Source organism: Temnothorax longispinosus, chromosome 10 (genome assembly GCF_030848805.1).
Source record: "Temnothorax longispinosus isolate EJ_2023e chromosome 10, Tlon_JGU_v1, whole genome shotgun sequence".
NCBI classification, from domain to species: Eukaryota; Metazoa; Arthropoda; class Insecta; order Hymenoptera; family Formicidae; genus Temnothorax; species Temnothorax longispinosus.
In genome coordinates, this window is record NC_092367.1 from 12,383,439 (window position 1) to 12,410,760 (window position 27,322).

The following is a 27,322-nucleotide window of genomic DNA, read 5'->3' on the forward strand; positions in this document are numbered from 1 at the left end:
AATAATCGAATTCCTCTTTTGTTCACGGCGCAGTTTTATTTTCAAGGCCGAGTATTGATACGGACGACGGATTATCTCAACTAGGCGCGGAATACGTGCTCGTTCTCATACGCACTCCTCTCGCCACACAAGGTGACGTTTAATTATAGCTTGTAGAACGCTCTATATTCGCTAAATCAGCAGATATGACAAAGTTCGTTCACGGTTCCTTTTCTCTTTCTCCTTCTTACTTTCGGCATTTATAAAAATACCGTGCGAAGGAAATCGTCGATCAAATTCGAAGGACAGCGATGATCAGACGAAAGAAAATTGAACGCGGATACGTGGTGCCGTTAATCGATTTGATCCTGATAGTTGGCATTAAATCGGTCCTCAGTCTGCTCTCAAACTGGCGCGACTAGCCGAGAATCCTCCTGGACGGTTGCGGGAACAGGTTTCATCGAGCTGTAGTATAGGGGAATCGCTAATGCAATGCCTTAAGCTGGATGCACAATGCTAGACGATAGCGATAGCGACAGCAATTTCCGACGATTTGTAATTTTATATCTATTGCCTTGTATCTAACCAATCAGCGTTCAGATTTTTGCTGAGATGCGCGTTTCCAGTTTTAATGTTAATTTTAATAAATTAATGTTTGATAAATTATGGTTCTTACCATATATTCAGGTTATATTTTATCACGCTATCGCTATCGCCTAGCATTGTGTATCCAGCTTTATATTTGTATGACGCTTCCAGAGCGCCGCGCCGCCTTGGCGTTGTAGAAAGCTCCATGACCCCGAAGCAAGAAGACTAGAAGAAGGAGGGATACGCAGTGACGTACCAAGAATACGAGAAATAATTTCCTTCTAGCCGTCGTCACAAGACAGTGTGTCACAAGGTGTATTATTAAAATACATTTTTATTGAGTGAAAAGATTACTGGTACAAAAATTATAACAAAAAAATTTTTTAGGAAATTTTGCAAAGACTCATTTGGGATGTGCGACGATGGTAATTGAGGTGGAACATCTGATACGTAGAGTAATTTAAAACGGGAAATAAATCGCGGCATTGGCTTTTCATCAAGGCTCTATGCCTATAAAAAGCATGACAAGGCTAGAGGTTTTCAATAAGTAGTGTCACGTCCACGAAATATCGAACAGTTGCGCTGAAAATTCGAATCGAATATTATAATTGTGAAAAAGAAACTCGTCAGTTTCCATGTACTTACATTGTTATCTGTTTTGCATAAATAAATATCATGAAGGTTCAAGGGAGGATAATAAATCCGAGATACGTGGATATTGTTGGAAGGAAGAGCGATGCATGGATAAAATGCGATTAGTGAGCGAGAAGACGTAAAAGTTATATTGAACGATAATATTGATGCGTATGATAAAAAGATCGATCGCGTACGTCGATGTTTATGATAATCATGAAGAAACGTTCGGCGCTGTTTGAACAAAAAAAAGTCGGTTATCCTTCTTCACGAAAGATTTGTGCCGCAAGGTGACGGCTGGATCGACAAGGTGATGTGAACGCACGTGAATCAATCGATTCCGTAGACGTCGCCGCCTTTGCGGTAATCGGCGTTGGCAAAAATTGTGGAATTTTCGTACAGTATGAAGCAGGCTACACTGCCGCGGACCCTGTAACGTTCCGCGACGTGTCCCAAACGTTTCAGACCGTCGACCACCTGCTTAGGGATCCCATACTCGTAAGACAGCTTTGACGGAAATAGCTGGTGATGTATTCTTGCTGAGTCCACCGCCTCCTTGACTGTTTGCCGCATCCAAAGTATCTTCGCAGTCACCTGAAAGCGTAGGAGGCCTTTATTCGTGAGAATTGTCCATGATCCAATTGATTTATTAATCTCGGCTAAATAGAAACCTGAATCCGGACTATTAGATATTTAAGGTGCTATACTGACTTGTGACACTGCCGTGGAAATTCTCGTACCACCGGCGGCACCCATGACCATCTTGACATCACCGTGCCGATCGATCAGAACGGACGGCACCATCGAGGACAATGGCTGCTTTTTAGGTGCGATATAATTGTTGGGGCTTGGCGGCATACCGAAATAATTGAACTGCGACGGAATGCTGAAGTCGTCCATGCCGTTGTTTAACAAAATGCCGGTTCTTCTGCTGACTATTCCGCTTCCAAAACTGCAAAATCGTCAGAATCGGAAAGAATATTTTAACGATTTGCAAACGATGCAACTTTAGGTGAAAATCCGCTTACTAAAAGTTAATGGTGCTGGTAGCCGATACTGCATCGCCATTCGGTGCCAGCACTGACACGTGCGCAGTACCGTGATCTTCAACAATAGCATAGTTAGGAGAACCATAGTGCCGTGGATCCTGCCACGTTTTTGTATCATCTATTTTCTCTCGTATCGCGCGCGCGAAACTTTTCGACGTTAAGTTTCTGGTTATCTTCAAAGGGATTGAAATACTGCACAATTATAATTGAAACAAACCCAGCACAAGATTAAAAAAGAAGAATTCGATATATGTATTTACCTCGGTCATATCGATGAAAGCTCCGTCGCCCAGATTCGTCCTTAACGCGAACGCATATTTGAACGTCTCTATCATTCTATGATACGTGAGGATTGTCGCGTTCAAATCAGCTATGCTGGCCGGCGTGAAGCCGTAGTCGTCGAAGACGTTGAGAATAAACGAGAGAATAGCTCCACCACCGGGTATTCCTGTAGTCAAAAGTTTTATTCCGCTCGAAAGATTTGTCTGTATCGGTTGATCCCATGAAACTCTGGATAAAGATAACAAAGATGTAGTATAAATAAATAAATAACTAAGGATTCTCTCGCAATAATAAAATTAACAAGTAACAAGTAAAAGGTGGGCTTTGGGAGTACAACGCAGATAACAATGCGTAAATTAACGCGTTGTAACACGTTGTAATTTTTAATTATTAAGAAGATAATTATAAATCGGATGTTTCGGCTCTGCTTTGAGCTATCATCAGCAATGCGGTAATAATTAAATCAAAATAATTTCATGTTCTCCGGCATAGAGATGTACGAATACTACGAATCAAGGATTTTTGACGTCAAATCGAATCAAATCGACAAAATTTTGTTTGAATCGAAGCGAATCGAATTGTTAAAATATAATTTTTAATTAACAATATAATTATTATTAGATTGAATTTTAACACGTAGATAATAAGAGAATATTTTAATGTGAAAAAATAATATTGTATCTATAAATTCTTTTTAAAGCACACGTACAAAAAAATATATTTAATAGAAAACTAATGAAATATATTTTATTTAACGTCGCAGCAACTGAAACAATTAGCCGAAAAATACTTTAATATAGTATCCAATAACATCAAATTACATACATAGAAATTAAAATAAAATAATATAGTTTATTTTATTATCAATACTCATAGATTACTATTTTTTACGCGTATTCAAACTTTTACTTATAATTTGATAGGGTTACAGGGTAGGGGAGACCAGGGCGAAGTCGTCACTATTTTTTTGGTGCCGATTTTTACCAACAAAACAAATAATTTTAGTAAAATGTGATATATCGTTGTAAAGAGTGAAGCCTTGGCTACAAAATTTATATGGACATTTTTGGTTTACGTCGCTTTGTTCAACTGATATAGAGTGAAAACGACAAAGGTGCAAAAATTGAAATGTTAAAATTGCCGGGGCGGAATCGTCACTCCATTCTTGGACTGGATTTTAAATAAAAATTTATAATTCCGATCATGAAAAATAATAGGATACATTTTATTAATTATTTTTTAATAGAAAAATGGAAACATTAATTAAAAACACGATGGCGGAAAATAATTACAAGAAAAGCGCACACACTTATGTGCCCTACGCTCGCACGAAACGCACTGTTTCTCGTCAACTCTATTCTGTCATCTCTGAGCACACGCAGCACATATTATCCAAGTCCTCGCCGGAATCCGACCACTGCTGCTTCTTTGACTTTGATTTTCGCCCGAAGCCTCCATGATTAGTGACTACTTCGCCCCGGACACTAAGTTTAATCGTTCATCAAATATTAGAAATTAACGAAGATAAAAAAATTTCACTGGATTTGTGTTCAGCATGCATTACTCTTCAGAATCACTTATTTCGAGATTCGGAGAGACAATAATATTTAAAATATTTAAAATTTTTGACGCGCAAAAAATTTTACTTTTGATCTCCGAAAACACGTTTGCCTTAATGAAAATAACAACATAGCATATAATCTCACTAAACTCCGTTGGTCACATGAGCACCATAAGTAGTGTTTACAATATTAATGGTGAGTTCACACAACATACAGATTTCGAGATAATTGTAGTGACGACTCCGCCCCGGTCTCTCCTGTGTCAAAGATTAGAAAGGAACTTTTTGACTGCTACTTAGCCACTTAGTGAACGGTTGTAATATTGAATGCACTTACTGAATGCGTCTATTAAGGTGATCCTAAAGCCGTGATTCTAGCCGGTTTTTTTTAGTTTTTTTCTTAGCACTAATCTTTTAATTGGCTTTATAGAAATGCAAAATTCTTGTCTAGAATTAAAGTACGCATCAAAATCTAGGTCATGGTGGTCGAATTTATATGTGGTGGTCGTCACGTATAACAAAAAATATTAATTTTTTTTCGTTTTTGATATAAATTCGACCACCATGACCTAGATTTTGATGCGTACTTTAATTCTAGACAAGAATTTTGCATTTCTATAAAGCCAATTAAAAGATTAGTGCTAAGAAAAAAACTGAAAAAACCGGCTAGAATCACGGCTTTAGGATCACCTTAATGACTTTTGCTTATTAACGGGAAATATAATTTTATAAAATTGACAATATATATGATTCGTATTCGAATCATAGAAATTCAACTTTGAATAGTTCGCACATCTCTATTCTTGCAATAGGTGAGCACTTCTAGGTTGGGTAGTTTAAAAATAGTGTAATTTTTCGCGAGAAAATTCAAGTGGAATTTTGTTAATAATTATAGTTTGTAATATAATCGAAACCGAAAAGGACAATCAGAACTTGAACGACAACTTATGCACTGTTAATCGCATTGTATACCTACTCTCAAAGGATATAGAAAAGGTAATATACTTAAGAACGAGTTCTCTTCGTGACGCACAATTGATACTTTTAATTAATTACCTGTACTCGTTAAGATCTTTCATCGTTATGATTCCTCCTTGTTCTTGCAAATCATTAACGAGAAGTCGTCCGATCGTACCGTTATAAAATTCAGTCGCATTTTTTTCGGCGATAATCCGCAGCGTTTCACAAAGCGCGTAGGGTTTAATAACGGAACCTGGTTTACGGAATTTGTTAGTTGCGGGATCGACAAATAGTTCTCTAAAAGATTGATGACGGGATATATTTCGTATACACGCCACTGTAAATATCTCATCATTCATTATGCGTGGTTCTTTTTACATTTGACAAATTCGTACCTTAAAGTTGGATCATTATAAATGCTTTTCTTATTATACGCAAGGCCGTCATATTGCACTAATGTCAGGACGTAGCCCTTTTCGCAGAGCTCGATGCTCGGTTTGAACAAATCTGCCCATGGCAATCTACCGAATTGTTGATGAGCTTCCCAGTAACCGGCCAGTTCGCCGGGCACGGCAACCGCCAGTGCACCTGTCGATTAAAATCCGTTGGCATTAAATACTCCCCTGAGGATTGATCATGTATCTTTTCCCCTAGGGCGAAAACGTGAAAAGTGAAAAGTTTCACCATTGAAGTTAATGGCGGAAATTGTCACTTTTCACCTTTCCGCCCTAGGGATAAAGTTACATAATCGCTACCCTGGTGAAAAAATTTCTCACTTTCTCAGATATTTTAGATTTATGAAAAATTCTGAAAAATGTGTTAAATTTCTCAGATACTTTCAGAAATAATTGAATGAGGATTTTCTGAGTATGTATGAAAATTTCTGATAAATTGCGCAGATTTTCTCATTTTATTCAGATTTCTACAAAGATATGTTGGCGAGAAAAATCGGAAATATTTTATTATTATTTGGTCTGAGTTTTTCTGAAGGATGTTCCAATTTATTTAAAAAATTCGAGAAAATCTTTAAATTCTGAGAAAGTTTTAAAATTTTCGTAGAAATTTTGATTAATAATGTGAAAAATTCCGCGACATTTTTCCATCAAGGTCTTTCATCGGAGAAGACGATTGAAACATTGTTTATTATAAAATTTGTCGAGATTTACCGAGCGAAGATGCATTTGCGGATTTGCCATCGTACATCGTAGAATTTGAGACCAAAGGTGCGCGGTCTCTTGCATTGAGAACGAAGGCCCGACGCGTGGATCTTTGATAAATCGTCATTATAAATCCACCGCCGAGACCTAGACTTTGCATGTTCACGAGTCCGTTGCATATTAGCGCGGCCAACGCAGCATCCACCGCCGATCCATTGCGTTCCAGGATTGATCTGAAAAGACCCGGCGAATCAATTAAGGGTATTTATCGACTATGTCGAATATTCTTGCAAATTAAGAAAAACAAGTTTTACATTTTTGTGAAATTGGCATACATACTTGCCGATAACGGCGCATGGTGCTCCGTCCGCGCAAACGGCACCGCGTTTGAAAGTTCTCAACTTGCTCCACGATGGTGGCTGGAAGCTTTCTGGATCGGGCGGCACTAGATATTCATCATTTCGCGGGTCCGACGTGATGTTACGTGCGTATGCGCACAGACCGATGATTATGGCAATTATCAACGCGGCTACGACGGCGCCAATTATGATTACATGTTGTACGCGAAATCGAGATCTGGAAAAGAATAACAACACATTGATAAAGACAATACTTGAAACATATCAAAGCGGTTATTTTTTTAACACTGAGTTATCGCCGTGATAATGTTTTTTACAACAACTTTGTTATTTTGCCAGCGCGCAGCGTAGCGATTTCAATATATCAAAGCTTAAGAGAGGCTTTTCGACGTTAAATCGATTTTATCGTTGCCCCTTTCTCGCATCGCTTTTTCTTATTGTTCAGCTGTCGTTGCAAAGATATTAATAACAACATTAATAACTGTATCAATGACATCAAATTATCATAAAATTATTCACGTATACGTGAATAATATACGTATACGTGAATAATTTTATGATAATTTGATGTTATTGATATTGATTTAACAGTACATGCACTGGATTAACTATCTTTCTTCTTGCAAATAGAATCAGGTTTCAATGTCTTTAAGTAGTGCATGATTTGTCAAGATATAGATTGATACTTTAGATTTATGTTAATTTATTCTCTTAGCTATTTCCAGCCTTAATACTAAGAGCTATAAAAATTAATGATCGATAGAACGATCGGTATGCATACACGCGTACCCGGCGTACCATTTACATATTGAAGGATATAAACTTTGTTCTGTGTAACTTCAAATGCTAATGCGTTAAAAATAGCGTTAATTAATCGCTTAGATTAGAACTGAAAATATACGGTGTGTTCAGTTTAAGTGTATACACTCAGTTATTTCTTTAAATAATAGAGTAAAAAACTTTTAATTAAAGAAATTATTTAGTTTAATCCGTTTTGCTTTGGACGAGAATACTCGCGCGAATATTATACCCGTCAGATGCTTTGGAGTTAACTTTGGCCGCAAGTTTGTCAAACAAATCTTCATAATTTGATTACAAATATGATTAAAAATCAAGATTGTTGATTGCGCTCAAAAGTTGTAATCAACAAATGCATCAAACGGCGATACTTATTTGACCTTGAGCGTAAGTATGGAGGAGTTCTTAAGGTCAATTTTAAAATTTTAAATAGAAATCTTTTATTTAACTTTTTATTTAATATTCTTGTAGCTGACATCGAGCGCTTTTCAAAACACTACAACAAAACTCCTTTTAGTTAAGTACTTTTCGAGATATGAGTCGACAAATTTCAAGTACCGCCGGCATTATAGGATTATCCAAGGTGTACCGCATGGAGGTAGCTTGATTCGAATTACCTTCCTTCTATCGCTTGACAGCTAGCCTTAATTGAAAAGAATCTCTGACACAACTTCATTTCTTCAGCTTCTCTTCATTTCATTATGTGAAATATACATAAAATAAGAAAATACGCATTTTTTTGTTTGTTCGAAATATTTTTGTGCAGAAGTTATAAGCAATATAATTGTATTATAAATTTTTGTGAAAAAGTTGTCAACTTCAAAAATTAATATCTCCGGTTATATTTGTCGTAGAAAAATGCATTTTAAAGCTAAGATTAAAAAAAAAATAGTTTAAGTTACAAGAAATTGCAAATTCCAATTGTTATACAAGCAATTGAAATGTTCAATTATTTTTTTTATCAAAAAGTTCACTTTCAAAATTTTTAAATTAATGCTATTGTATTCTTTACTTCATTCTGAAAGTATATATATTTTTTATGTTATGGATGAATTCTATTTTTGATATATACCTATTTTTAATGACTGATGCGCCGCGCCATGCTCGCGTTGTCTGGCTCGATCAAATACTGCAGCGGTTTCTTTGGAAATTTTTTGTAGGAAGAATGTACAGTATGAATGACATAATTTATGATGTTGAATATAATCAACATTATACAATCACATTTATTATGAATATTACATTTTAATAATTGTGCAATATTTCTGGTAAAGTAAATCGTTACTGTATTGTATAATTTGATCGTTAATTTTCCTTTTTATTTTGAATTGTTGGAATTTTCCGTAATAGATATTATATGCTCTAATCCTTATCGGAAAATTCCTACAGACTCAGACTTTTGGTGCTTTACGAAAAATCTCTCGATCTTTAAGCCTGTAAGTTGAACTCCATACAGAAAAAAGGCAATAACGTGACAGACGTGTTACTTGCCTCAAGTGCAAATGTATACTTGAGAAAGACACAATCTTACAAACAGAGATGAGGTCAGTTACAGGCTTAAAGATCGAGATACTTGCCGTAGAGCCAATCTAGGCCTATAGGAATTTCCCGATAAGAAAGATTAGATCATAATATCCGTTATGGAAAATCCCACATTGAGAAAAAATGTTCTGGATTTGAGTAAATATTAGTTTGTATACAACTGTGACTCTATTTATTTAAATAAAGAAAATTTTCCTTTTTATTAGTATATTTTTTCTCAGTGAATACACACAATAAAAAATCGTGTGTACATAGCGGTCCATATGTTAAAATTTTCTTGTGTTACCGAGATTTGATTATTATTTTAATGTAAAATTAACATACAACAGCTATGTTATTATTTTCTTAACATTTTTATGTGTTACATTTATGTCAACGTGGATAACGCTTTATACAATATGTTATTTAAAAATTAAATATTATTTTGAGTTCTTTTAATACAATTATTTTAAAAAATCAACACATCTTACAGTTATTTTAACATAAACAAAAGTGAAAGTAAATCTTCAAATAATCGTAAACTTTGACATACAAAATAATTAAATTTACTAAAATCAAATGTTTCAGTTACACATAATTCAAGTTAAAAGAATTAATATCATGTGTTAATATAACTTGAAAAATAAGCATTTATTTTAATTATTAAAATTTGATACAACTCAAAATAAAATGTATTAACCCTTCGTAGTTACACTTCTCTAGAATCCCGTGGTAGTCGGTAACCAATAAGTAAAAATGGTTCTCTGACCTCCTCTAACTTAAATTTGGCGAGATCGCCAAATTTAACGCCTCTTGATTTTTACTTATGGGGAACTTTAAAAAATAAGAGTCATCAAAATAGGTAATAATTTTTACCTATTTCATGTTCCGTTTCAATATTTGTTTATAACTTTGTTTATAATAAAGCATTTCTAGCCAAGCTTCATATAATATTTTTTTCTTATTTTTACTTGTAGAATATGCTCCCGCAGTTTGTCGGATAAAACCCGGGGCACCCTGTATAAAATAATGATAGTATTATAATTATATCATATATAATTATATTATTAGTTTTAGAAAGATATATATGCATGTAAAATAAGAAAATATATAAAATTACACGTAAAGCAATTTATAGAAATTTCAAATATAATTACACACATATACCTATTTATCCACGTAATGTGTAATGCATATTTAACCCTCCGTGTACATACGTGGGTCTACGGCGTCCGAGCCAAAATAATATCTGCTCGTAACTGTAAAACTGGCAAGCCTGCCTCTATTTCTAAAAAAGTAAGTGAGAAAAGGGACTCAAGAGTAAGAGGGACCCAGAGCTGTTAATAAAGATCAATATATCGCCGAATACCGAGCAAGTCAAGTCTCGCACGGACGTCTCAGACCCATGTATGCACTAGATGTAACATCTTTTTTGTAAGTAATAATTTTTTCTCTGGATGTAATAATAACTGTTCCCAGAGCCTCCCATTAACGGGTGCGGCGTTGGAATTTTTGTGGTTTTAGTTGGTAGGCGATGGACCCGCGCTTCGGCGTTGGTCCGTTGAATCCAACACACCCCCCGCCTCTTCCCAGAGGTAGGGGAGTCTTTTGAAGATTTCCCCAAGTAAAAAAAAATGTAAGCAATAATTTTGCTAATATTATTGAAAGTTCATTAAAAATCAAATATTAAATAAACAAATGGTTATCAAAAGATTATAAAATTGTCAACTACAATGTAGACAGATGTTTTGTAAATTTTTTCAGATTTTTTAAAATGCTTTAAGGTAGGGCAAATAGCGTTGGACATGACAGACTCACGTATGCACTAATTAAGAAGGTACTGAAAAAACGGAGGGTTAATATAAAAGCATTCTTTCATATATTTAATATATTCTTGAAGCGTGTGAGAATTTATATTTTATTACTTTGCGTATACGCGTCTCCGTGTAATACGCCGCGCAGATATCTGTAGCATACGCTGTTATACCCGCCTCGATACGGGTACCTGTACTGACGCGGGTATAACGGGTACCCGTATTTTGAAACGGGTAGCGGGTTATTCATTTCAGTATACACGGTAGCTTATTTCTTATTCAATCCGCGATAACTCAGTAACAAAAAATCACAGAAACATTGTTAAACAAAGATTTTGTACGGGAAACTTCAAGCTTTCGCGTTACAAAGTCGAAAATTTTCGTAGATTTTTTTGTGCACGTGACAGGCCCACAAAGTGAGAAGAAAATTTTCCATTTTGTCCAGCTCGTAGTTTTCTATATGTAAAAATCACTAAACTCACAGAAACTAAAAAATAATAAAGTAACCTTTCGAAAGTAAAGATTTTAAGCTTTAAAATCCTTTTTTTAAACTTAAATTTTGTTTATTTTTAACGAAGTTACAGCTGCTTGAATCTTACCTATTTTTTAAGAAAAATCAAGTCCTCTAATTTTTGTGAGGAGCTTATAAAGTAAAATAGGGTAGTGTCCAAATTACCCCAACTTCATCCATGTAGTTTACTAAAGAAAAAAGAAAGACAGAATTTTTTAATTTATATTTTACAGAATATTAATTTAATTAATTTAATTTATTTTATAGAATCTGTCAATGGATCAAGATTTATTAAATTCGTCAAATTCGTCAAATGTCAAACAAATCTTAATCTGTAGTAAATTAATCTGAAGTAAATTAAGAGATCCTATAAATGTTGTCCATTTCTTGTTAATTAGAGAAAATGTCAATATATTTTGTAACAATAATTACAATACTTTACTGATAATTATTGTAAAGAACGGAAAATACAAGACATACATTTGAAATTTATTTTACTATGTAGGGGAGGACGGGGGAATAAGAATCATCTTAGAATAAATTGACTATTGCGCGTTACAAATCCGAACCCGCGTGTAACTCTTATGGAACACTGCTTTCTCCGCCATTCGAATGTTTCATCAAGCTCGCTTTGTTTGCCTGGGAAAGTGCACGTCGTGTTTCCGGTCGCTCCTTTATAATTTTTATCGATTTTTTCTTAAGGTGGTCCTTTCGCGGACCCAGCTAGTCAAGTAACAGTCCGTCATGAGGTAATTGAAAACAAACATATTGACAAACATTACACAACATCCCAATAATTATAATAATATAATATGATTTTACACGCACGATTTAATCGTATTTAATTATTTACTAATTAAAAAAATATACTCACAATAGTAGTGCGGTTGGACTCGATTTAGGTTAGGTCAGGCATGACAGTACGAGTAAAGCAATATGCGATTGGACCACTACTTATTTAACCTCATATATCAGAGCAAAACATTCGGCAAGCCCTTATTTTCAAGGTATGTACGAAATCCGGAAACTTCAGGGAATATTTTAAGACATGAATAATGTATTCATCTGATCGCTAAGTACATGTATTATTCGTTGAAAACCTCGGACGTGGCGATTTGCATCATTCTATCTTTCTCGTTCATTAGGCGTAAACAAGGATAGAATGACAATGGCACGCTCCGCGAACGCACATTTAGAATGACTTATTTCTTGTAAAGTGTCGGTAACCTTACTTGATTTTTCGTACACATGCCCCTTATTACTGTATATTTAACATATATCAAATTTAGGTACCTATCTAATACTTGTTCTCACGAAAGGACCACCTTAAGCAAAAAGTAGTTTTACTTTCCATTATAATTGAATTAATTTTTTCTTTATTATTATTATCATATGTTTACTTTAGTGACAAAACATAAAATTAAAATGTCTTTTCAATAGTTTTTCTCTTAAACCATCGAAAAAAGTTAGACTAATGGGGTAATTCGAACTAATTCCAATGGTGTAATTAGAAGAGGCTTTAATTATAGTAATTATCTTGGGTATACAAATTTTAAACATACAATTGCGTACCTAGTGAAAAGATAAACAATTTTATTTGCAAATTTTGCATTCGTAAAAATTAATTATAAAATGATAAAAAAACTTAAATTTAATGATTGATCTCGTTCTAAGTTAATGGAAGATGATAAAACTTATTTTTTACCTATTTAATTGCTGTTTCCACAATGTACTTTGATACTCACTTAAATGTTTGCATAGGCAAAGAATCTGATTACTCATAAGATGGTTCTCATTGCCCGGTGCCTGGGGTAATATAGGAGTTTATTTTGATTTTAAAAAATTTTTTATTTCTTTGGTGATTTTATTAGAATTTAAATACATATTTATGTTATATCGAATTGAAGCTCAATGTTTTTCGAATTTAATAACGAAAAGTTTAAATATATAAATATATAAATATATTGGTGATTATAATATATTTATTATATTTTTTTCTTAACTGATGTCAGTTCCTCCGTCCTCACACAATAATCATTGAGCTTGTCTTACAAATTACACACAAAGGGCTATCGTACTATATACAGTAAAAAATATAGCATTTTATAAAAAAAAAGATAAAGTTGATCATAAAAGGATTCTAAACCAAAGGCCGAACTCCGAAAATGTTGACAATTTCGATAGTTTTTTATGTTACCGGCCTATAAGATCTGTCCTTGTACAAATGTATAGATAAAAATATAGACAAGGATAAACAAGGTTATAGTATCTACCTATATTTATATACCATAGACATATATTATATACATTGCACGATAATAGATCTACAAGCATAACTTTTTTGTTAGAGGTCTAATCCTAATTCTGAGAACCGTATACATTGATAACAAATCTGTGCCTGTTCAGAGTTTGCAAAAGAAAACAAGGAAGAACAATGATAATAACAATGGGAGAAATTATATAGGATGTTATAAGGGGATCCTATAGTGGCAGTAATTACCGACATTTAGTTAAAAGCATACAACTTTTAATTTGCTTTACGGAATTGTAAAATTTTTATACAGAATTAAAGTACGCATAAAAACGTAGAGAGCTAGGGTCGGTTTTACATCGAAACTGAAAAAAAAAATTAAAAATTTGGGCATATAGAGCTGTCACTGCCGACAATATTTGCTTATATAAAGATACTGCAGTTTATATATACAAAATGAGATACTAACCTCTACGGAAAACATTGAAGAACAATATCGTGCAATTACAACTACGATAGAAGTCTAGAAAAAAAGTGTCATGCTTTTAACTTTTATATATGCAAAAGCACATGCAGGTTGATAAGATGAGCAGTATTGCGTGTTGCCCCTTAAGGGGATCCTATAGTAACAGTAATTATCGACATTTAGTTAAAGGCAAACCACTTTTAATTGGCTTTACGGAATTGTAAAATATTTATACAGAATTAAAGTACGTACAAAAGTGTAGGGGGCTAGTGTCGGTTTTACATAAAAAACGAAAAAGAAAATTAAAAATTTGGGCACATAGAGCTGTCACTGACGACAATATTTGCTTATACAAAAATACTGCAGTTTATATATACAAAATGAGATACTAGCCCTCTAGGGAAAACATTGAAGAACAATATCGTGCAATTACAACTACGATAAAAGTCTAGAAAAAAAGTATCATGCTTTTAACTTTTATATATGCAAAAGCACATGCAGGTTGATAAGACCGAACTTCCTCGTTGTCGATAATGTCAACATTTCTAATCCTGTTTTCTATGTTATATATCTATATCTGTCCTTGTCTAACTATAGGTACCTGTCCTTGTCCGATTGCTGCGCCATCTCTCGCTACACGCAATACTGCTTATCTTATCAACCTGCATGTGCTTTTGCTGCTTTTGCATGTATAAAAGTTAAAAGCATGACACTTTTTTTCTAGACTTTTATTGTAGTTGTAATTGCACGATATTGTTCTTCAATGTTTTCCCTAAAAGGCTAGTATCTCATTTTGTATATATAAACTGCAGTATCTTTGTATAAGCAAATATTGTCGGCAGTGACAGCTTTATATGCCCAAATTTTTAATTTTTTTTTGCTTTGGATGTAAAACCGACCCTAGCTCTCTACGTTTTTATGCGTACTTTAATTCTGTATAAAAATTTTGCAATTCCGTAAAGCCAATTAAGGGGATTTTATAGTAGCAGTAATTACCGACATTTAGTTAAAAGCATACAACTTTTAATTGGTTTTACGGAATTGCAAAATTTTTATACAGAATTAAAGTACGCATAAAAACGTAGAGAGCTAGGGTCGGTTTTACATCCAAAGCGAAAAAAAAAATTAAACATTTGGGCACGTAGAGCTGTCACTGCCGACAATATTTGCTTATACAAAGATACTGCAGTTTATATATACAAAATGAGATACTAGCCTTCTAGGGAAAACATTGAAGAACAATATCGTGCAATTACAACTACGATAAAAGTCTAGAAAAAAAGTGTCATGCTTTTAACTTTTATATATGCAAAAGCAGCAAAAGTACATGCAGGTTGATAAGATAAGCATTATTGCGTGTAGCGAGAGAGATGGCGCAGCAATCGGACAAGGACAGATATAGATATATAACATAGAAAACAGGACTAGAAATGTTGACATTATCATCATACACATACATCGAGGAAGTTCGGCCTTCGCTATAGGATTCCCTTAAAAATACACAACGAAAATCACAACATTGATCTAAATAAACAGGAAATATCTGTGTTTATAAGCTGTGGTAAGTCCCATATATTAGCCCAGTTAAAATAGGAAATTTGACAGAAATAATTTCAAAAGTTTTGAAACTTGGTAGAGATGTTCGTTTAAGCTTACTAATGAATGTCTAAAAAGTCCTGATAAGTTGAAGGTGAGTGTTCGCCACCATCTTTAAAAATAGGTGCATTTTTTCGGTTTTTTGCATATATCTTGTGAAATATTGATTTTATTGAAAAAAATAGTTATTATCAAGATGAAAGCTTATTAAATTGTCTACAGAAAAGTATTATTCAATTTTTTTTATAACTATAATAGTTTTTGAAAAAATGGGTTGCATTGATATTGATATTGATTGCTATTGATAGCTTTGTCTACTTTTAAGGATGTATGTGTGCCATCTCAAAGCATTACCAAAAATCTAAAAATTTCATAGATTGTTCTATTATTACGTCTAACCCATACAGCATAAAATATTCCATGAATGTTCTATAAATATTCTTTAGAATATTCAAGAATTTTCTATGAATGATCTATAAATGTGCAAAGAACGTGTAATGTCCCGCTTTGAATGTCCTTAGAAATTTCTGTAAATATTCTCGAATAATCTACAAATGTTTTATAAATTTTTCCGCATAATCCATAATTTTTTTATATATGCAAAATATATTTATAGAACATTTATAGATTATTTTAGGAACATTAAAAATGGGATATCGCATATTCTGTATACATTTAATATTCACCCGACATAAAAAAAATTATTTATTTCGAAATTTTATTACTATTTTTTAACTAAATTTGTTTCTTAAGATGCAGTCTATGATTATAAATATTTTCTCGTATTTGAAAAACACACTTACCTTGGTGGGATTCGAACTCGGGACCTTTGGATCGTGAGCCAACTGCCTTACATGGTAGACTACTTCTTAATTTGATGTAAGCGTTATATATAGTCTACATATGTCATAACCAGCGCAAATATATAATTTTTGAAAAATCATCTTAAGAAACAAATTCAGTTTAAAAAGAGTAATAAAATTTGAATTAGATATATGATATAATATTTCTCAATGTCAGGTGAATGTCAGAAATCAGTGCCGGCTTATTATGAAATTTTTTTATATAAAATTATATATTTTTAATTATTTTTTTAAAAAGAAAATTGTAAATCTAATAATAATGATAAAGAATAAGGATTGGCTATTAAGCTTTGGCTCAATATTGGGCGGCACTTGCTTGCCAAGCCTCGGCTACCCAAATTCGGGTAATAGTTGGGCCAGGCTTGGGCATTAAACGTCGGCAAGCCGACACTCGTGCCAGTCTTGGCCCGTTTCTCGAGTATCGGCGTTTCCTACCTGGGGACTCTCTCGCGGTCTCGTTACGCTTCCCCTTCGTTAGCTCGCAAGGGTCTCGGATTTCTAAAAAGTTTTTATTAATGCTTTCCAGAATATTTATATAATGTTCCAAAATATTCTTTAAATATTCCTAAAATAATTAGAATGTTTTCAATATTTTTTCTAAAATGTTTATAGATTATTTTAAAGATATTCTACTGTATGTAAAAAATATTCTATTAATATTCTGAATATTTCATGTTCATTGCAATGTTCACAGATTATTATTGAAATATTTATAACAATTCTAGAAAAGTTTTTCAGAATATTCATAGCACATGCTATAAATGTTTAAGAATATTAACAAAATGTTCCGTAAATATTCCAAATATTCTATATTTGTCAAAATATTTATAGAACATTCTATGCATTTTTTAAATGTATTATATTTATTAGACATTTGTAGAATATTCTATGCATATTCCAAATGGACAAAATTTCATGGAATATTTATAGAACTTCTACAGAATATTTTGAATGACCCATGGAATATTAAAATATTTATAGATTGTTTATAGCACATTTTTTGCATATTCCATGCTGTATGGGAAGTATCTGTGTAAAATTTTAGCACAATTCTCTTACTGGTTTAAAAGTTATTGTAATTAAGGATGTATTGAAGGTATTTCAAATATATTCAGAAAGTGCTGTAAATTGTTTCTAAATTAAATTAAAAATACTCTGTAAAATTTAGAAGTTATTTAAGAGTTATTTAAGTTTAAAGTTGATAAAATTAACATTATCCCTTATAGAGAATCGACATTTTTGCTGTAAATATAAATAAAATATAAATAAACCATTAAGATATTTCTTAAACTTTTTTTATGTGTAAAATATACATCATTGATATTGTATTTTAAGTTTCTAAATTTTTTGCCACAAAAATTTTTTTTAATTGTTTAAACAATACTAATTATTTAAATAACAAAAAATCATACTCAAACTGTTAATGGTAATCCCTCCTAACATATAAAAAATTTTGAGTTGTTTGACATACATGCAAAGTCTTCTTTTATTATTGAAAGTTTAACTTTTAGCAAGGACTGTACGACACATACATCCTTAATCCCTGGCAGCGTTTTTCTGTAAAAGTTTCTTATGATTTGTTATACGTGTAATATTTTATTATTTATTTTTATCATGAGACATGTAAACTTTTTTTAATTCTTTTTTAATAGAAATACATATAATATACTAGCTGGTTACCCGGGCTTCGCCCCGGAGGACATATGTAATGAGTAACATATGTAAGACACGCAAATAGTCTCTCTCTCCTTCTCTCTCTCTCCCTCTCTCCCTCTCCTTTTCCTTCTCCCTCTTCCTCTCCCTCTCCCTCTCTCTCTCTCTCCCCCTCTCTTCCCCTCTCTCTCTGGAAAATTTCGTAACCGATTTCCAAAAAGATACCAGTTCTCAAAAAGATCGGTAACGAAAAACTATACAGTTTATAGCACTCCCCGGAAAATTCTACCCCTGTTTTATATACAATTCTTTAAAATTTGATTAATTATTTCCCGAAAAATTTGTCAAACTTCTGATACCAGTTTCCAAAAAGATCGGTAACAAAAAATTATATACTTTATAGCACTCCCCGGGAAATTCAACCCCTATTTTATGTACAATTCTTTGACATTCAGTCATTTGGAACCGGTTTCCAAAAAAATCGGTAACAAAAAATAGTACACTTTATAGCACTCCTCGGGAAATTTTACCCTTACTTCATGTATAATTCTTTGAAATTTAATCAATTATTTCCTGAAAAATTGGAAAAATTAAAAAAACCGGTTTCCAAAAAGATCGGTAACAAAAACTGTACACATCATGGCGCTCCTCATAAATATTCTACCCTTACTTCATATACAATTCTTTGCGATTCGGTCAATTAATTTCCAAAAAATTGGAAAAATTTCTAATACCGGCTTCCAAAAAGATTGGTAACAAAAAATTATACACTTTATAGCACTCCCCGAAAAATTCTACCCCTGTTTCATATGTAATTCTTTGAGATTCGGTCAGTTATTTTCCGAAAAATTTGAAAAAATTAGAAAAACCGGTTTCCAGAAAATCGGTAACGAAAAACTATACACATCATGGCACTTCCCGGGAAATTCTACCCCTGTTTCATATATTTTTGGTAAAAATTCGGTCCAATTAATTTCCGAAAAATTGGAAAAATTTCTAATACCGGCTTCCAAAAAGATCGGTAACAAAAAATTATACACTTTATAGCACTCTCCGGAAAATTCCACCCCTGTTTCATACGTAATTCTTCGAGATTCGGTCGATTATTTCCCAAAAAATTAAAAAAATCGGTTTCCAGAAAATCGGTAGCAAAAAACTATACACTTTATGGCACTTCCCGGGAAATTCTACCCCTATTTCATGTACCCTTGATAAAAATTCGGTCTATTAACGAATGAGTAGTTCGCGGACAGACGGACAGACAAACAGTCGGGTTTTATATAATAGTTTAGATGTTCCAATGTAGAAATATATACATACAATGTTTAATGTTTTAATTATTCAAATAACATTAACATACGCACACAATGTAATTTATAGGTGTGTAAAACACTGATTGTTTTTCGAGATATAAATTCAAGGCATGACAATCTTAATATTAAGTTCAAAGATTTATTAATTTCGCGCTTGATATCTGCGTCATATCACTTATGCACGCGCGGCCATATTAGATAACGAGTATAAGTTCTAGAGGATCTAAACGATTGCCGACTGTCAGTCAACGAGTGCCACCGCGAGCAGACAGATCTTTGCACAGATGTCTTACTCATTGTAACAGTAACAAATACTTAACGCTGTCTAACGAGTGATTACGGTGCATCGCGTGAGTCGGTTGCATCTGGCACGTTCGGAAAACTTTTCTTCAGAATTGCAATAAATTAGTAATTAGGTGAAATTGGTTTTAAGACTCGTCGACAGAGCAATCTGTGTTTCAGCTACATTGAAGATTGAAGCAACATTGTAAAGGTTAAGGTAGGAGAAAGCGATGAACGTATTGTTCTATCGATAAAATAGTTTACTGCATTTTTTCAGATAGTTTTTCAGATTTTTAGAAATTTTTTAAAAGATTTTTGTTGTTAATTGAGCTTGCGTTATATGCAGAAACGGGTATTCTTCTCGATCAAAACTCCGGATAAAATTTTATTTGTTATTTGTATTTATTATTTGCATTATTTGTTATTTTTCCTTGTATTTTATACGAAAAGTATTTTAAAAATATAATACGTGTCATTGCCATTATTAGTGGAAAGATTATCTTCTTTTATAATGATGATAAATATGTTAAAATATCTACATATGTAGTAGATATAATATAATTTTCTTACTTATAAACATAATACAGATACATATAATTTATACAGGGTGTCATTTTAAAATTTACTCTTTTTTATTTTTAATTTAAGAGAAAAAAAAGCATTTTTTAATCAAATTTTGGCATTTTTATTTATTTTGCTGTTAAAATGTACGTTAAACTGGTATAATATTAAAATTATCATTATGCAGATTACCATTATCTCTTATCGATATTTATTGACAAGTCCACAGTATCTCTCAAGATGTTAAATCATTGCTGAAATGCTAAGTCATTGTTTTCTTCGAGTTCGCCAGGCTCGAGATTTGAAATATTTAATCTTTGACAAAGAATACGTGAAGATTAGAAATATAATTGTGCTTTTTATACGTGAGAGGTAAAGAATAAGTTATTGAAGATATTGAAGTTTTATAATAAATATTTAGTAAGTCAAATTTTCTCCGCGTCTCCGCTATATTTATAGATGTCTCGAACCGGATTATGACCAAGATATGCTACCGAACAAATACGACTGAATCACTTGCTTAGTTGCTTTAATGAGAACAAACATCATTTTGCGATTATGACCGTACTTATTGATGTTTGAAAAAAAATTCTGTAATAAAACCGACTTGATATGAATAAGAATCCAACAATAAGATGTTAAATTCTAGACACATATATTTTAAACAGAATAATAAATTTCGCCAGTATATATAGAATAACAATTAAAGTAATTTAAATCGACCTGACTGGCAATATATATAACGTCTTTCCGATATGAACATTGAAAAACTGTGAGCCAACTTGGTTTGTCGGATTTACACAGCACTTTTTTCAGATCAATATCGAGACATTATTAATTTCGACTATGGGTTTTGATCAGTTGATGTAATTTCCGACAAACCAAGTTGGCTCACAGTTTTTCAATGTTCATATCGGAAAGACGTTATATATATTGCCAGTCAGGTCGATTTAAATTACTTTAATTGTTATTCTATATACTGGCGAAAGAAATTTATTATTCTGTTTATTATACACCGTCGACCTAGTAATCGCTGCTCCATCTTATAGTTGTTATTGCGATAAATATTACCACAGCCCCCTATATTACCCCAGTGGTCGAATTGGTACGACACCCGCACGGTATACGGGAGGTTCCAGGTTCAAACCCTGGCTGGGGTAATATTTTTCGCAATAAAATTTAAAAACTATTTAATTTATAAATTACATCAACTGACCAAAACCCATGGTCGAAATTAATAATGTCTCGATGATTGATCCGAAAAAGTGCTGTGTGAATCCGACAAACCAAGTTGGCTCACAGTTTTTCAATGTTCATATCGGAAAGACGTTATATATATTGCCAGTCAGGTCGATTTAAATTACTTTAACATATATTTAATTTATTCCTGCATCTATATTTCTAATCAATTTATTTCCCAGTCTGTCTTTTACACACTATACTTTACATTGATCTGATCTATACGTTTTTACAACGTATTCTCGCCTTCAAACGAAAAATAAGTTATAAACATCTTTTTTAACCATTCGACTTTATTTACTACATTTTTCTATTTGTGACTTAAAGTCCTACTTTTAAATATTTTACTACTTTTTATATATGTCATTAGACTCGTGAAAATGTCAACAAATTAATAAACAGCTATACGAGTCAAGCGCGGTACGTAGTGCGCAAGTAAAGAAATTAATAGTTACGGAAGTAACGCGCAAATTACAATGCATATATTATATACATATGTATATTCTAACTTAATAAACTGCGCGCCGATTATTTGTCTGACTTGAAACACAGCTATCGTTGGAACATTAATACCCTTCCCTCCCTGGAATTAAATCAACGCGATTTAATTATTTTAAAAAACTTAAGAATTTATTGCGAAAAAATTGCGGTTCTTGCGATAAATATTACCACATGCCTCGGTAGTCAAATTGGTACGACGCCTTTCACGGAATGAGAGAAGTTCCAGGTTCGAATCCTGGCTGAGGTAATATTTTTTGCAATAAATTCTTTACAGTTTTTTAAAATAATTAAATCGCGTTGATTTAATTCCGGGGAGGGAAGGGTATTAATGTTCCAACGATAGCTGTGTTTCAAGTCCGACAAATAATCGGCGCGCAGTTTATTAAGTTAGAATATATGTATATGTATATTATATACGTTGTAATTTGCGCGTTACTTCTGTAACTATTAATTCTTTACTTGCGTACCGCGCTTGACTCGTATAGCTGTTTATTAATTTGTTGATATTTTTTATAAGTACACGTAACAATAATGTTTCTGACCTTTGTCATTGCCTCTTATCGAGGCAATTACCTTATATTCGTTTGTTTATTTCAATTTTTTAATTTATGTTTTCTGTTATTCTTTTGTATATTATGTAAATTCTCGGTAGGCGCCCTCTTTCTCTACGCTTCCAGCTAGAAAAATGGTGGTCGTAGAGGGCGAATCCCTCGTTAGGGAGAAGGTTTGACTGTGGGGCGATTGGGTGGCGCCCCCCGAAATTCCGAGGACACGGACACCCCGTAGCCACTGTCGTCTTTTGTCAGACCCCCGCTCCAAATTTCCGAAAAAAAACGCCTGCGGATTTGGAATACCTGCTTAGGATTGAACCCGAATCTCTGGAACGTGAATCCAGCATCTAACATAGTTGACTACTAACTCGCCTTTCCGTTTAATAAAGTTTAATTGATAGCTTTTTATTCTCTATTTTTTGCTTTTAACTCATTTTTATGTGATTAACTTTATTTTTGTGCTACAGAAGACTTAGTACAGTCGAAATGTTTATATTGTTTCTTTAACTACCGAAGAATAAATTATCAAAAAAATGAAAAGGAGAATAATTTCTTGGGCGATAACGACATATATTAAGGAGGTTGTAAGGCTCAAGTGCAGTGGGGGGCGTTTTCATACAAAGGAAATATGGATGAGCGCTGCCAATCTGAAATATTGATATTTAAAATAATATCGATTTAAAATTTTGAAAAAAATATAAGATGTAATGCAGTTAAAATGCAAAGAATATAAATGTTTAATTTATGTGAAAGTCTCACATATAAATTTATATTTTTTAAACAAATTTTATTATTACTACAAATAATGACTTGGCAACGGAGTAGAAATGAAAAATCGAAGTTGTTAGAACTACCATCGATTGGCAGAATATAGACTCTCGATTTGGGTGCCAAAAGTTCAAGAAGTCTAATCCGTGAGAATGAGTACCACGGAGATTAGTACGTGTGAGTCGTGTGACGAGTACGATATGAACACAAGTAATACAAAAGTGTTAGGTCACATCTGTGCCGTAACTAGCCTGCATCCGGTGTAAGCTCAACATTTTGAGCCCCCCTCCCCTTCCAAATACTTTTAATAAAAAAGAACAATAAATATTTAAAAAATATCGATTATCTGACAATGCAACTTACGAGCCTTATGTGATGCACACAAACTCGTGAATAATATTTTCATGATTAAGTTGCCTTGCAATCGAGTTCTTTATGGACAAAATGTCCTTTGTCAGTTTCTGCTGCCCGGCGAACCTATATACAGTAGACTTTCGAGAAGTCAAGATCTGGTCACCTGGTGGTGCGCTCTCGAGGGGTTCGAGCCTTTGAGTCTGGAAGGAGAATTGTTTATGTCTCCTTTTTTCAACCTTTTTTATTTTATAGTTTTGCCTGCGCCTCCTTGAAGCTTGCACCCGGTGCGAGGGCACCGACGGCACTGCCCTAGTTACGGCACTGGGTTACATTTTACTACCTAATTACACTGGGTGAGAATCTTTTTTGCGTTTTCAACAGCGTTGTCAAGTTTTCTTCATCACACAGCTTGAATGACAGAAGTATTACATATTGACTTATTTTGTAGTATTGCAAATAAACTATACGGTGAAATGGCTTGAACTTTGAAACAATTTCAATATGCTATACTTTACATATTACACAATTTTATTCGCTTCTTAATATTTTAAATATCTGTTTTTGTTAAAAATAGATATGGAGAATCGAGTTTCTCATAAGAGTCCATTATAAAAATGTGGAACTTTGATATTATTTTGATATTAATTAATTTATGTAAAAATGGGCCGGTGAAAAAATATAAAAAAATTTACATGCAACCATTATTTGTAAAGAAAATTATATTCATGCCGTTCTTAACATTTTGCATTTTCCTTACAACCTCCTTGATGCGAAATATTTACATTTCGGACATTGCATCGTAATATATCTCCATTCGTAGGACACGTAGACGAAAAATAAAAACACTTATTATATATAATTCAAACACAAGCTATCGATTAACCTTAAAACTTGGTCGGTTCAGCCATTTTATGAGATCCGATAATCTAAGGGTCTCTCAACATGACAGTTTACGTATAAAGCGGGCTACACACAGAGATATGTATCAAGAAACGGTATTGTGATACCGTCACTGATCTGAGACATGTGTACTATACACACACTGCGATATATAACAGATATCACGTGTCTCTAGTACTGAGTGCGTGACTTTTGGTAGTAAAGTGCCAACTTTTTATAGTGGCGGTTAGCGGGGATCTGTCGCGAGATTACCTTACACACGCGAAAACAAGCTAAAACATATCTCATCAGTATCATTATTTCGGTCTTTTTGTATTCCATCGACAGCGGGAGACTAGATTCATGTATCGATACTTATTGACACTGTATGAAACTTTCGGAGACGTACTTACACACGATGAGACATGTCTCATGAAATGGTATACGATATCGTTTATTGATACATATCTTTGTGTGCAGCTCGCTTTAAGATACATGATCTATCTCGCTGCGCGTACACTTAGCGCGAGAGAGAGACACTATATATACCTCTGTAGCCCTATTCTGTAACTCTAACGACAGTATCGGTATCGTTATATCGTCGTTACGCAGCTTTTTTTCCATATAATATACCTGCGCAACGACATCATAACGATAACGACACTATCGTTAAGAGTTACAGAATAGGGGTACTGGATAGATAATTTCCATAATTTCCTTATTGTTTGTATTGTGACCGCATTGATCTTCTTATATTGAAGAAAATTGTTTATTTGTATTAGTTTTGTCTGCTTGGTTTGAATCTAGTTTTAGATAAACAATTAAATTAATAATTATATTCTATAAGATATTAACAAAAATGTAATAAATAGACATCGGATTTTTTATGGCAATTAAAAGCAATTAATAACTAAGATTATGTTATTTATAATATCCAACATATTTATACCTAACATATGTTGTAGTATGAATATGTTGGATATTATAAATAACATAATTTTAGTTATTAATTGCTTTTTTCCACCAATCTGCATATAAAAAATCCGATGTCTAGTAATAAAGTTTTCTTTTATGAGAGACTCCTCGCTGTCAGTTGTGTCGATCTTTATTGTATCACCAGTAAAGGGTCAAAGTTACTGCTTCATGATGCTGGGAATAAGAATTTTATTAATTTTAATATGTGCATTATTCCTCGGCAATTTGAAATAGCTCTCAAGGTTTTCTTTGTACAATAGCCACGTATTGTACGAAGGGCAATAAAGGGCAATGCGGTTACATGGCAGATGATGTGATATAGAAGTTGGTCTATCATGGACGTTGCTGATTTAAGAACTTCGGGGTAATGAACGGTAGCTACTTTCGCTTTTCTAATTGAATGAAATACTTTCTAATTGAAACTAAAATGTAATATCTGAACTCTAAGGAAACTCCTCCCACTGTGGGAGGAATGGAAAGGCTGTGTTGTGGAAGAACGAGCTCCGTGTTTATGATAACGGATGCATGCTGTCACTCACTTGTCTATTTTAAATCTCTCGAGTACTCGTTTCGTTCTATCGTGCGAAGAATGCGAGCCAAGGAGCCAGTCAGTCCCGATATTCTCTAAGCCGAGGAACTGACTCCTCTCATAGTCGGTGCACCGGCGTGCATCGTCGGCGCTGGTGTATACGGAACTCGTATCCGACGAGGGCGAGAAAGCTCTCATGACTTTTCTCTGTGAAAAGCCTCACTTATTAGTACAATAAATGGAGTTGCATCTGTACTCCGTGCTCGATTAATTGAACATCGACTCACTTGGAAAACATGCCGTCCGTTTCTCACCATCTACAATTGCACTTCTTCGTATACCTCTTGACCTGCGTACGTCGAGAAATTCCATGCCATATCGGCATTGTTGGCTATATCCTGTGCAGTGTGGAGCACTGTTGCAATTATAAAGGAAATGTCGAGTACTTGTTTCAGTTTCCTTGACACAAGTTGAAAAACGCATGCGTGAAAAAAAATTTTCCACGTGGATGTAATTATCGGGTATTACCGATATAAGTACAGAGTCCACTGATAACGAGCTAATGAGATAATGAGATAATGCTTGCACACTGCAGAGCCATAAAAAAACAGCTACACTTGGATGTCAAAAAAATATGCTTGTGTTACGTGTTTCTAACGCGCTTTAAGCGGAGCAGAACTGTGAAATGCAGCAGCAGATGTATCAGCTGAGCAAGCAATCGATACGAGCCTGCGCAACAAGCGTATCCACACGAGACAGGTCTGTAGCTACGGAATAAACCAACGAAAGTATTGTGCGATTCAAGTTTTCGAACGATGGGATTGATTTTCATGTCAAAGACACAAATAATCTATGTAAAGCTTTCATGTAAAATCTTCAATAAACATGCAATATGTCGTACCTCCGTTCCTCCTGCGATTCGAATGTACACGTGAAAGTGTTTTTCTCTGTCATTTTTCTGAATAAAGTGTACGAGACTTCAGATGCAGAACGCGAATATTCTACACGCTTAACGCACGGTCGCACTTTCCGCTCAGCCGTGTGCGAACGCGTTTTCCAGCGAATTCCCCACTGGCGCTTAAGTTTAATCGAATCAACGAGCTATTTTGCACTTCCGGACGAACGCACTGAAATTTTTTGATGAGTCCGTCAAGCGCGAAAAAATTCGCGGACGATGCTAGGTTGCGCGGGAAACGCGATGGACACGATTTATTTATGAAGAACGATGAAAGGCGAAGTTGGAGATCACTCGTTACGAGGTGATGCACACGTGCTCTACCGGTGAACGCACATCGCGATGTGGTAACGGAATGACTGTATAAGAAGATG

The 27,322-nt window shown here is 33.7% G+C and overlaps 2 protein-coding genes across 9 annotated transcripts in view; one reads left to right on the forward strand and one right to left on the reverse strand.

The window, feature by feature from the left end:
- LOC139820112 (phytanoyl-CoA dioxygenase, peroxisomal-like) overlaps positions 1–27,322 on the forward strand; it is an 87,830-nt gene that overhangs the window by 6,781 nt on the left and 53,727 nt on the right. The window contains exon 1 of one of the 7 annotated variants that reach the window (XM_071790115.1): positions 15,364–15,490. The exons of 4 other annotated variants lie outside the window; for them this stretch is intronic. The gene's annotated coding sequence lies outside the window, so the exon portion shown is untranslated. Of the gene's footprint in view, positions 1–15,363; positions 15,491–19,577; positions 19,854–27,322 lie in introns of those variants that run through there. 2 more of the 7 variants (XM_071790114.1, XM_071790111.1) reach the window with 2 other exon arrangements.
- Positions 884–27,118, reverse strand: LOC139820108 (scoloptoxin SSD14). Of its 2 annotated transcripts, XM_071790101.1 has the most exons (10): positions 26,281–26,841; positions 26,004–26,200; positions 6,549–6,785; positions 6,219–6,442; positions 5,448–5,640; positions 5,149–5,349; positions 2,510–2,759; positions 2,229–2,422; positions 1,912–2,152; positions 884–1,794 (listed from the first exon to the last, which is right to left on the reverse strand). In XM_071790101.1, exons 1-10 carry the CDS (start codon positions 26,308–26,310, stop codon positions 1,531–1,533), a joined length of 2,031 nt encoding a protein of 676 aa, XP_071646202.1. In that variant the 5' UTR covers positions 26,311–26,841; the 3' UTR covers positions 884–1,530. The 2 variants fall into 2 exon arrangements, with proteins under 2 accessions (XP_071646202.1, XP_071646203.1); XM_071790102.1 differs by lacking the exons at positions 26,004–26,200; positions 26,281–26,841 and adding an exon at positions 26,895–27,118.

Bases quoted from the DNA above. Each gene is read 5' to 3' on its own strand.
- LOC139820108 (XM_071790101.1), bottom strand. From the start codon at position 26,310: ATGGTGAGAAACGGACGGCATGTTTTCCAA. The intron at 6,786-26,003 runs GTGAGTGACAGC...ATTCTTTTCCAG, and splicing joins GAGAGATTTAAAATAGACAA to ATCTCGATTTCGCGTACAAC. The intron at 2,153-2,228 runs GTAAGCGGATTT...ACGATTTTGCAG, and splicing joins ACCAGCACCATTAACTTTTA to TTTTGGAAGCGGAATAGTCA.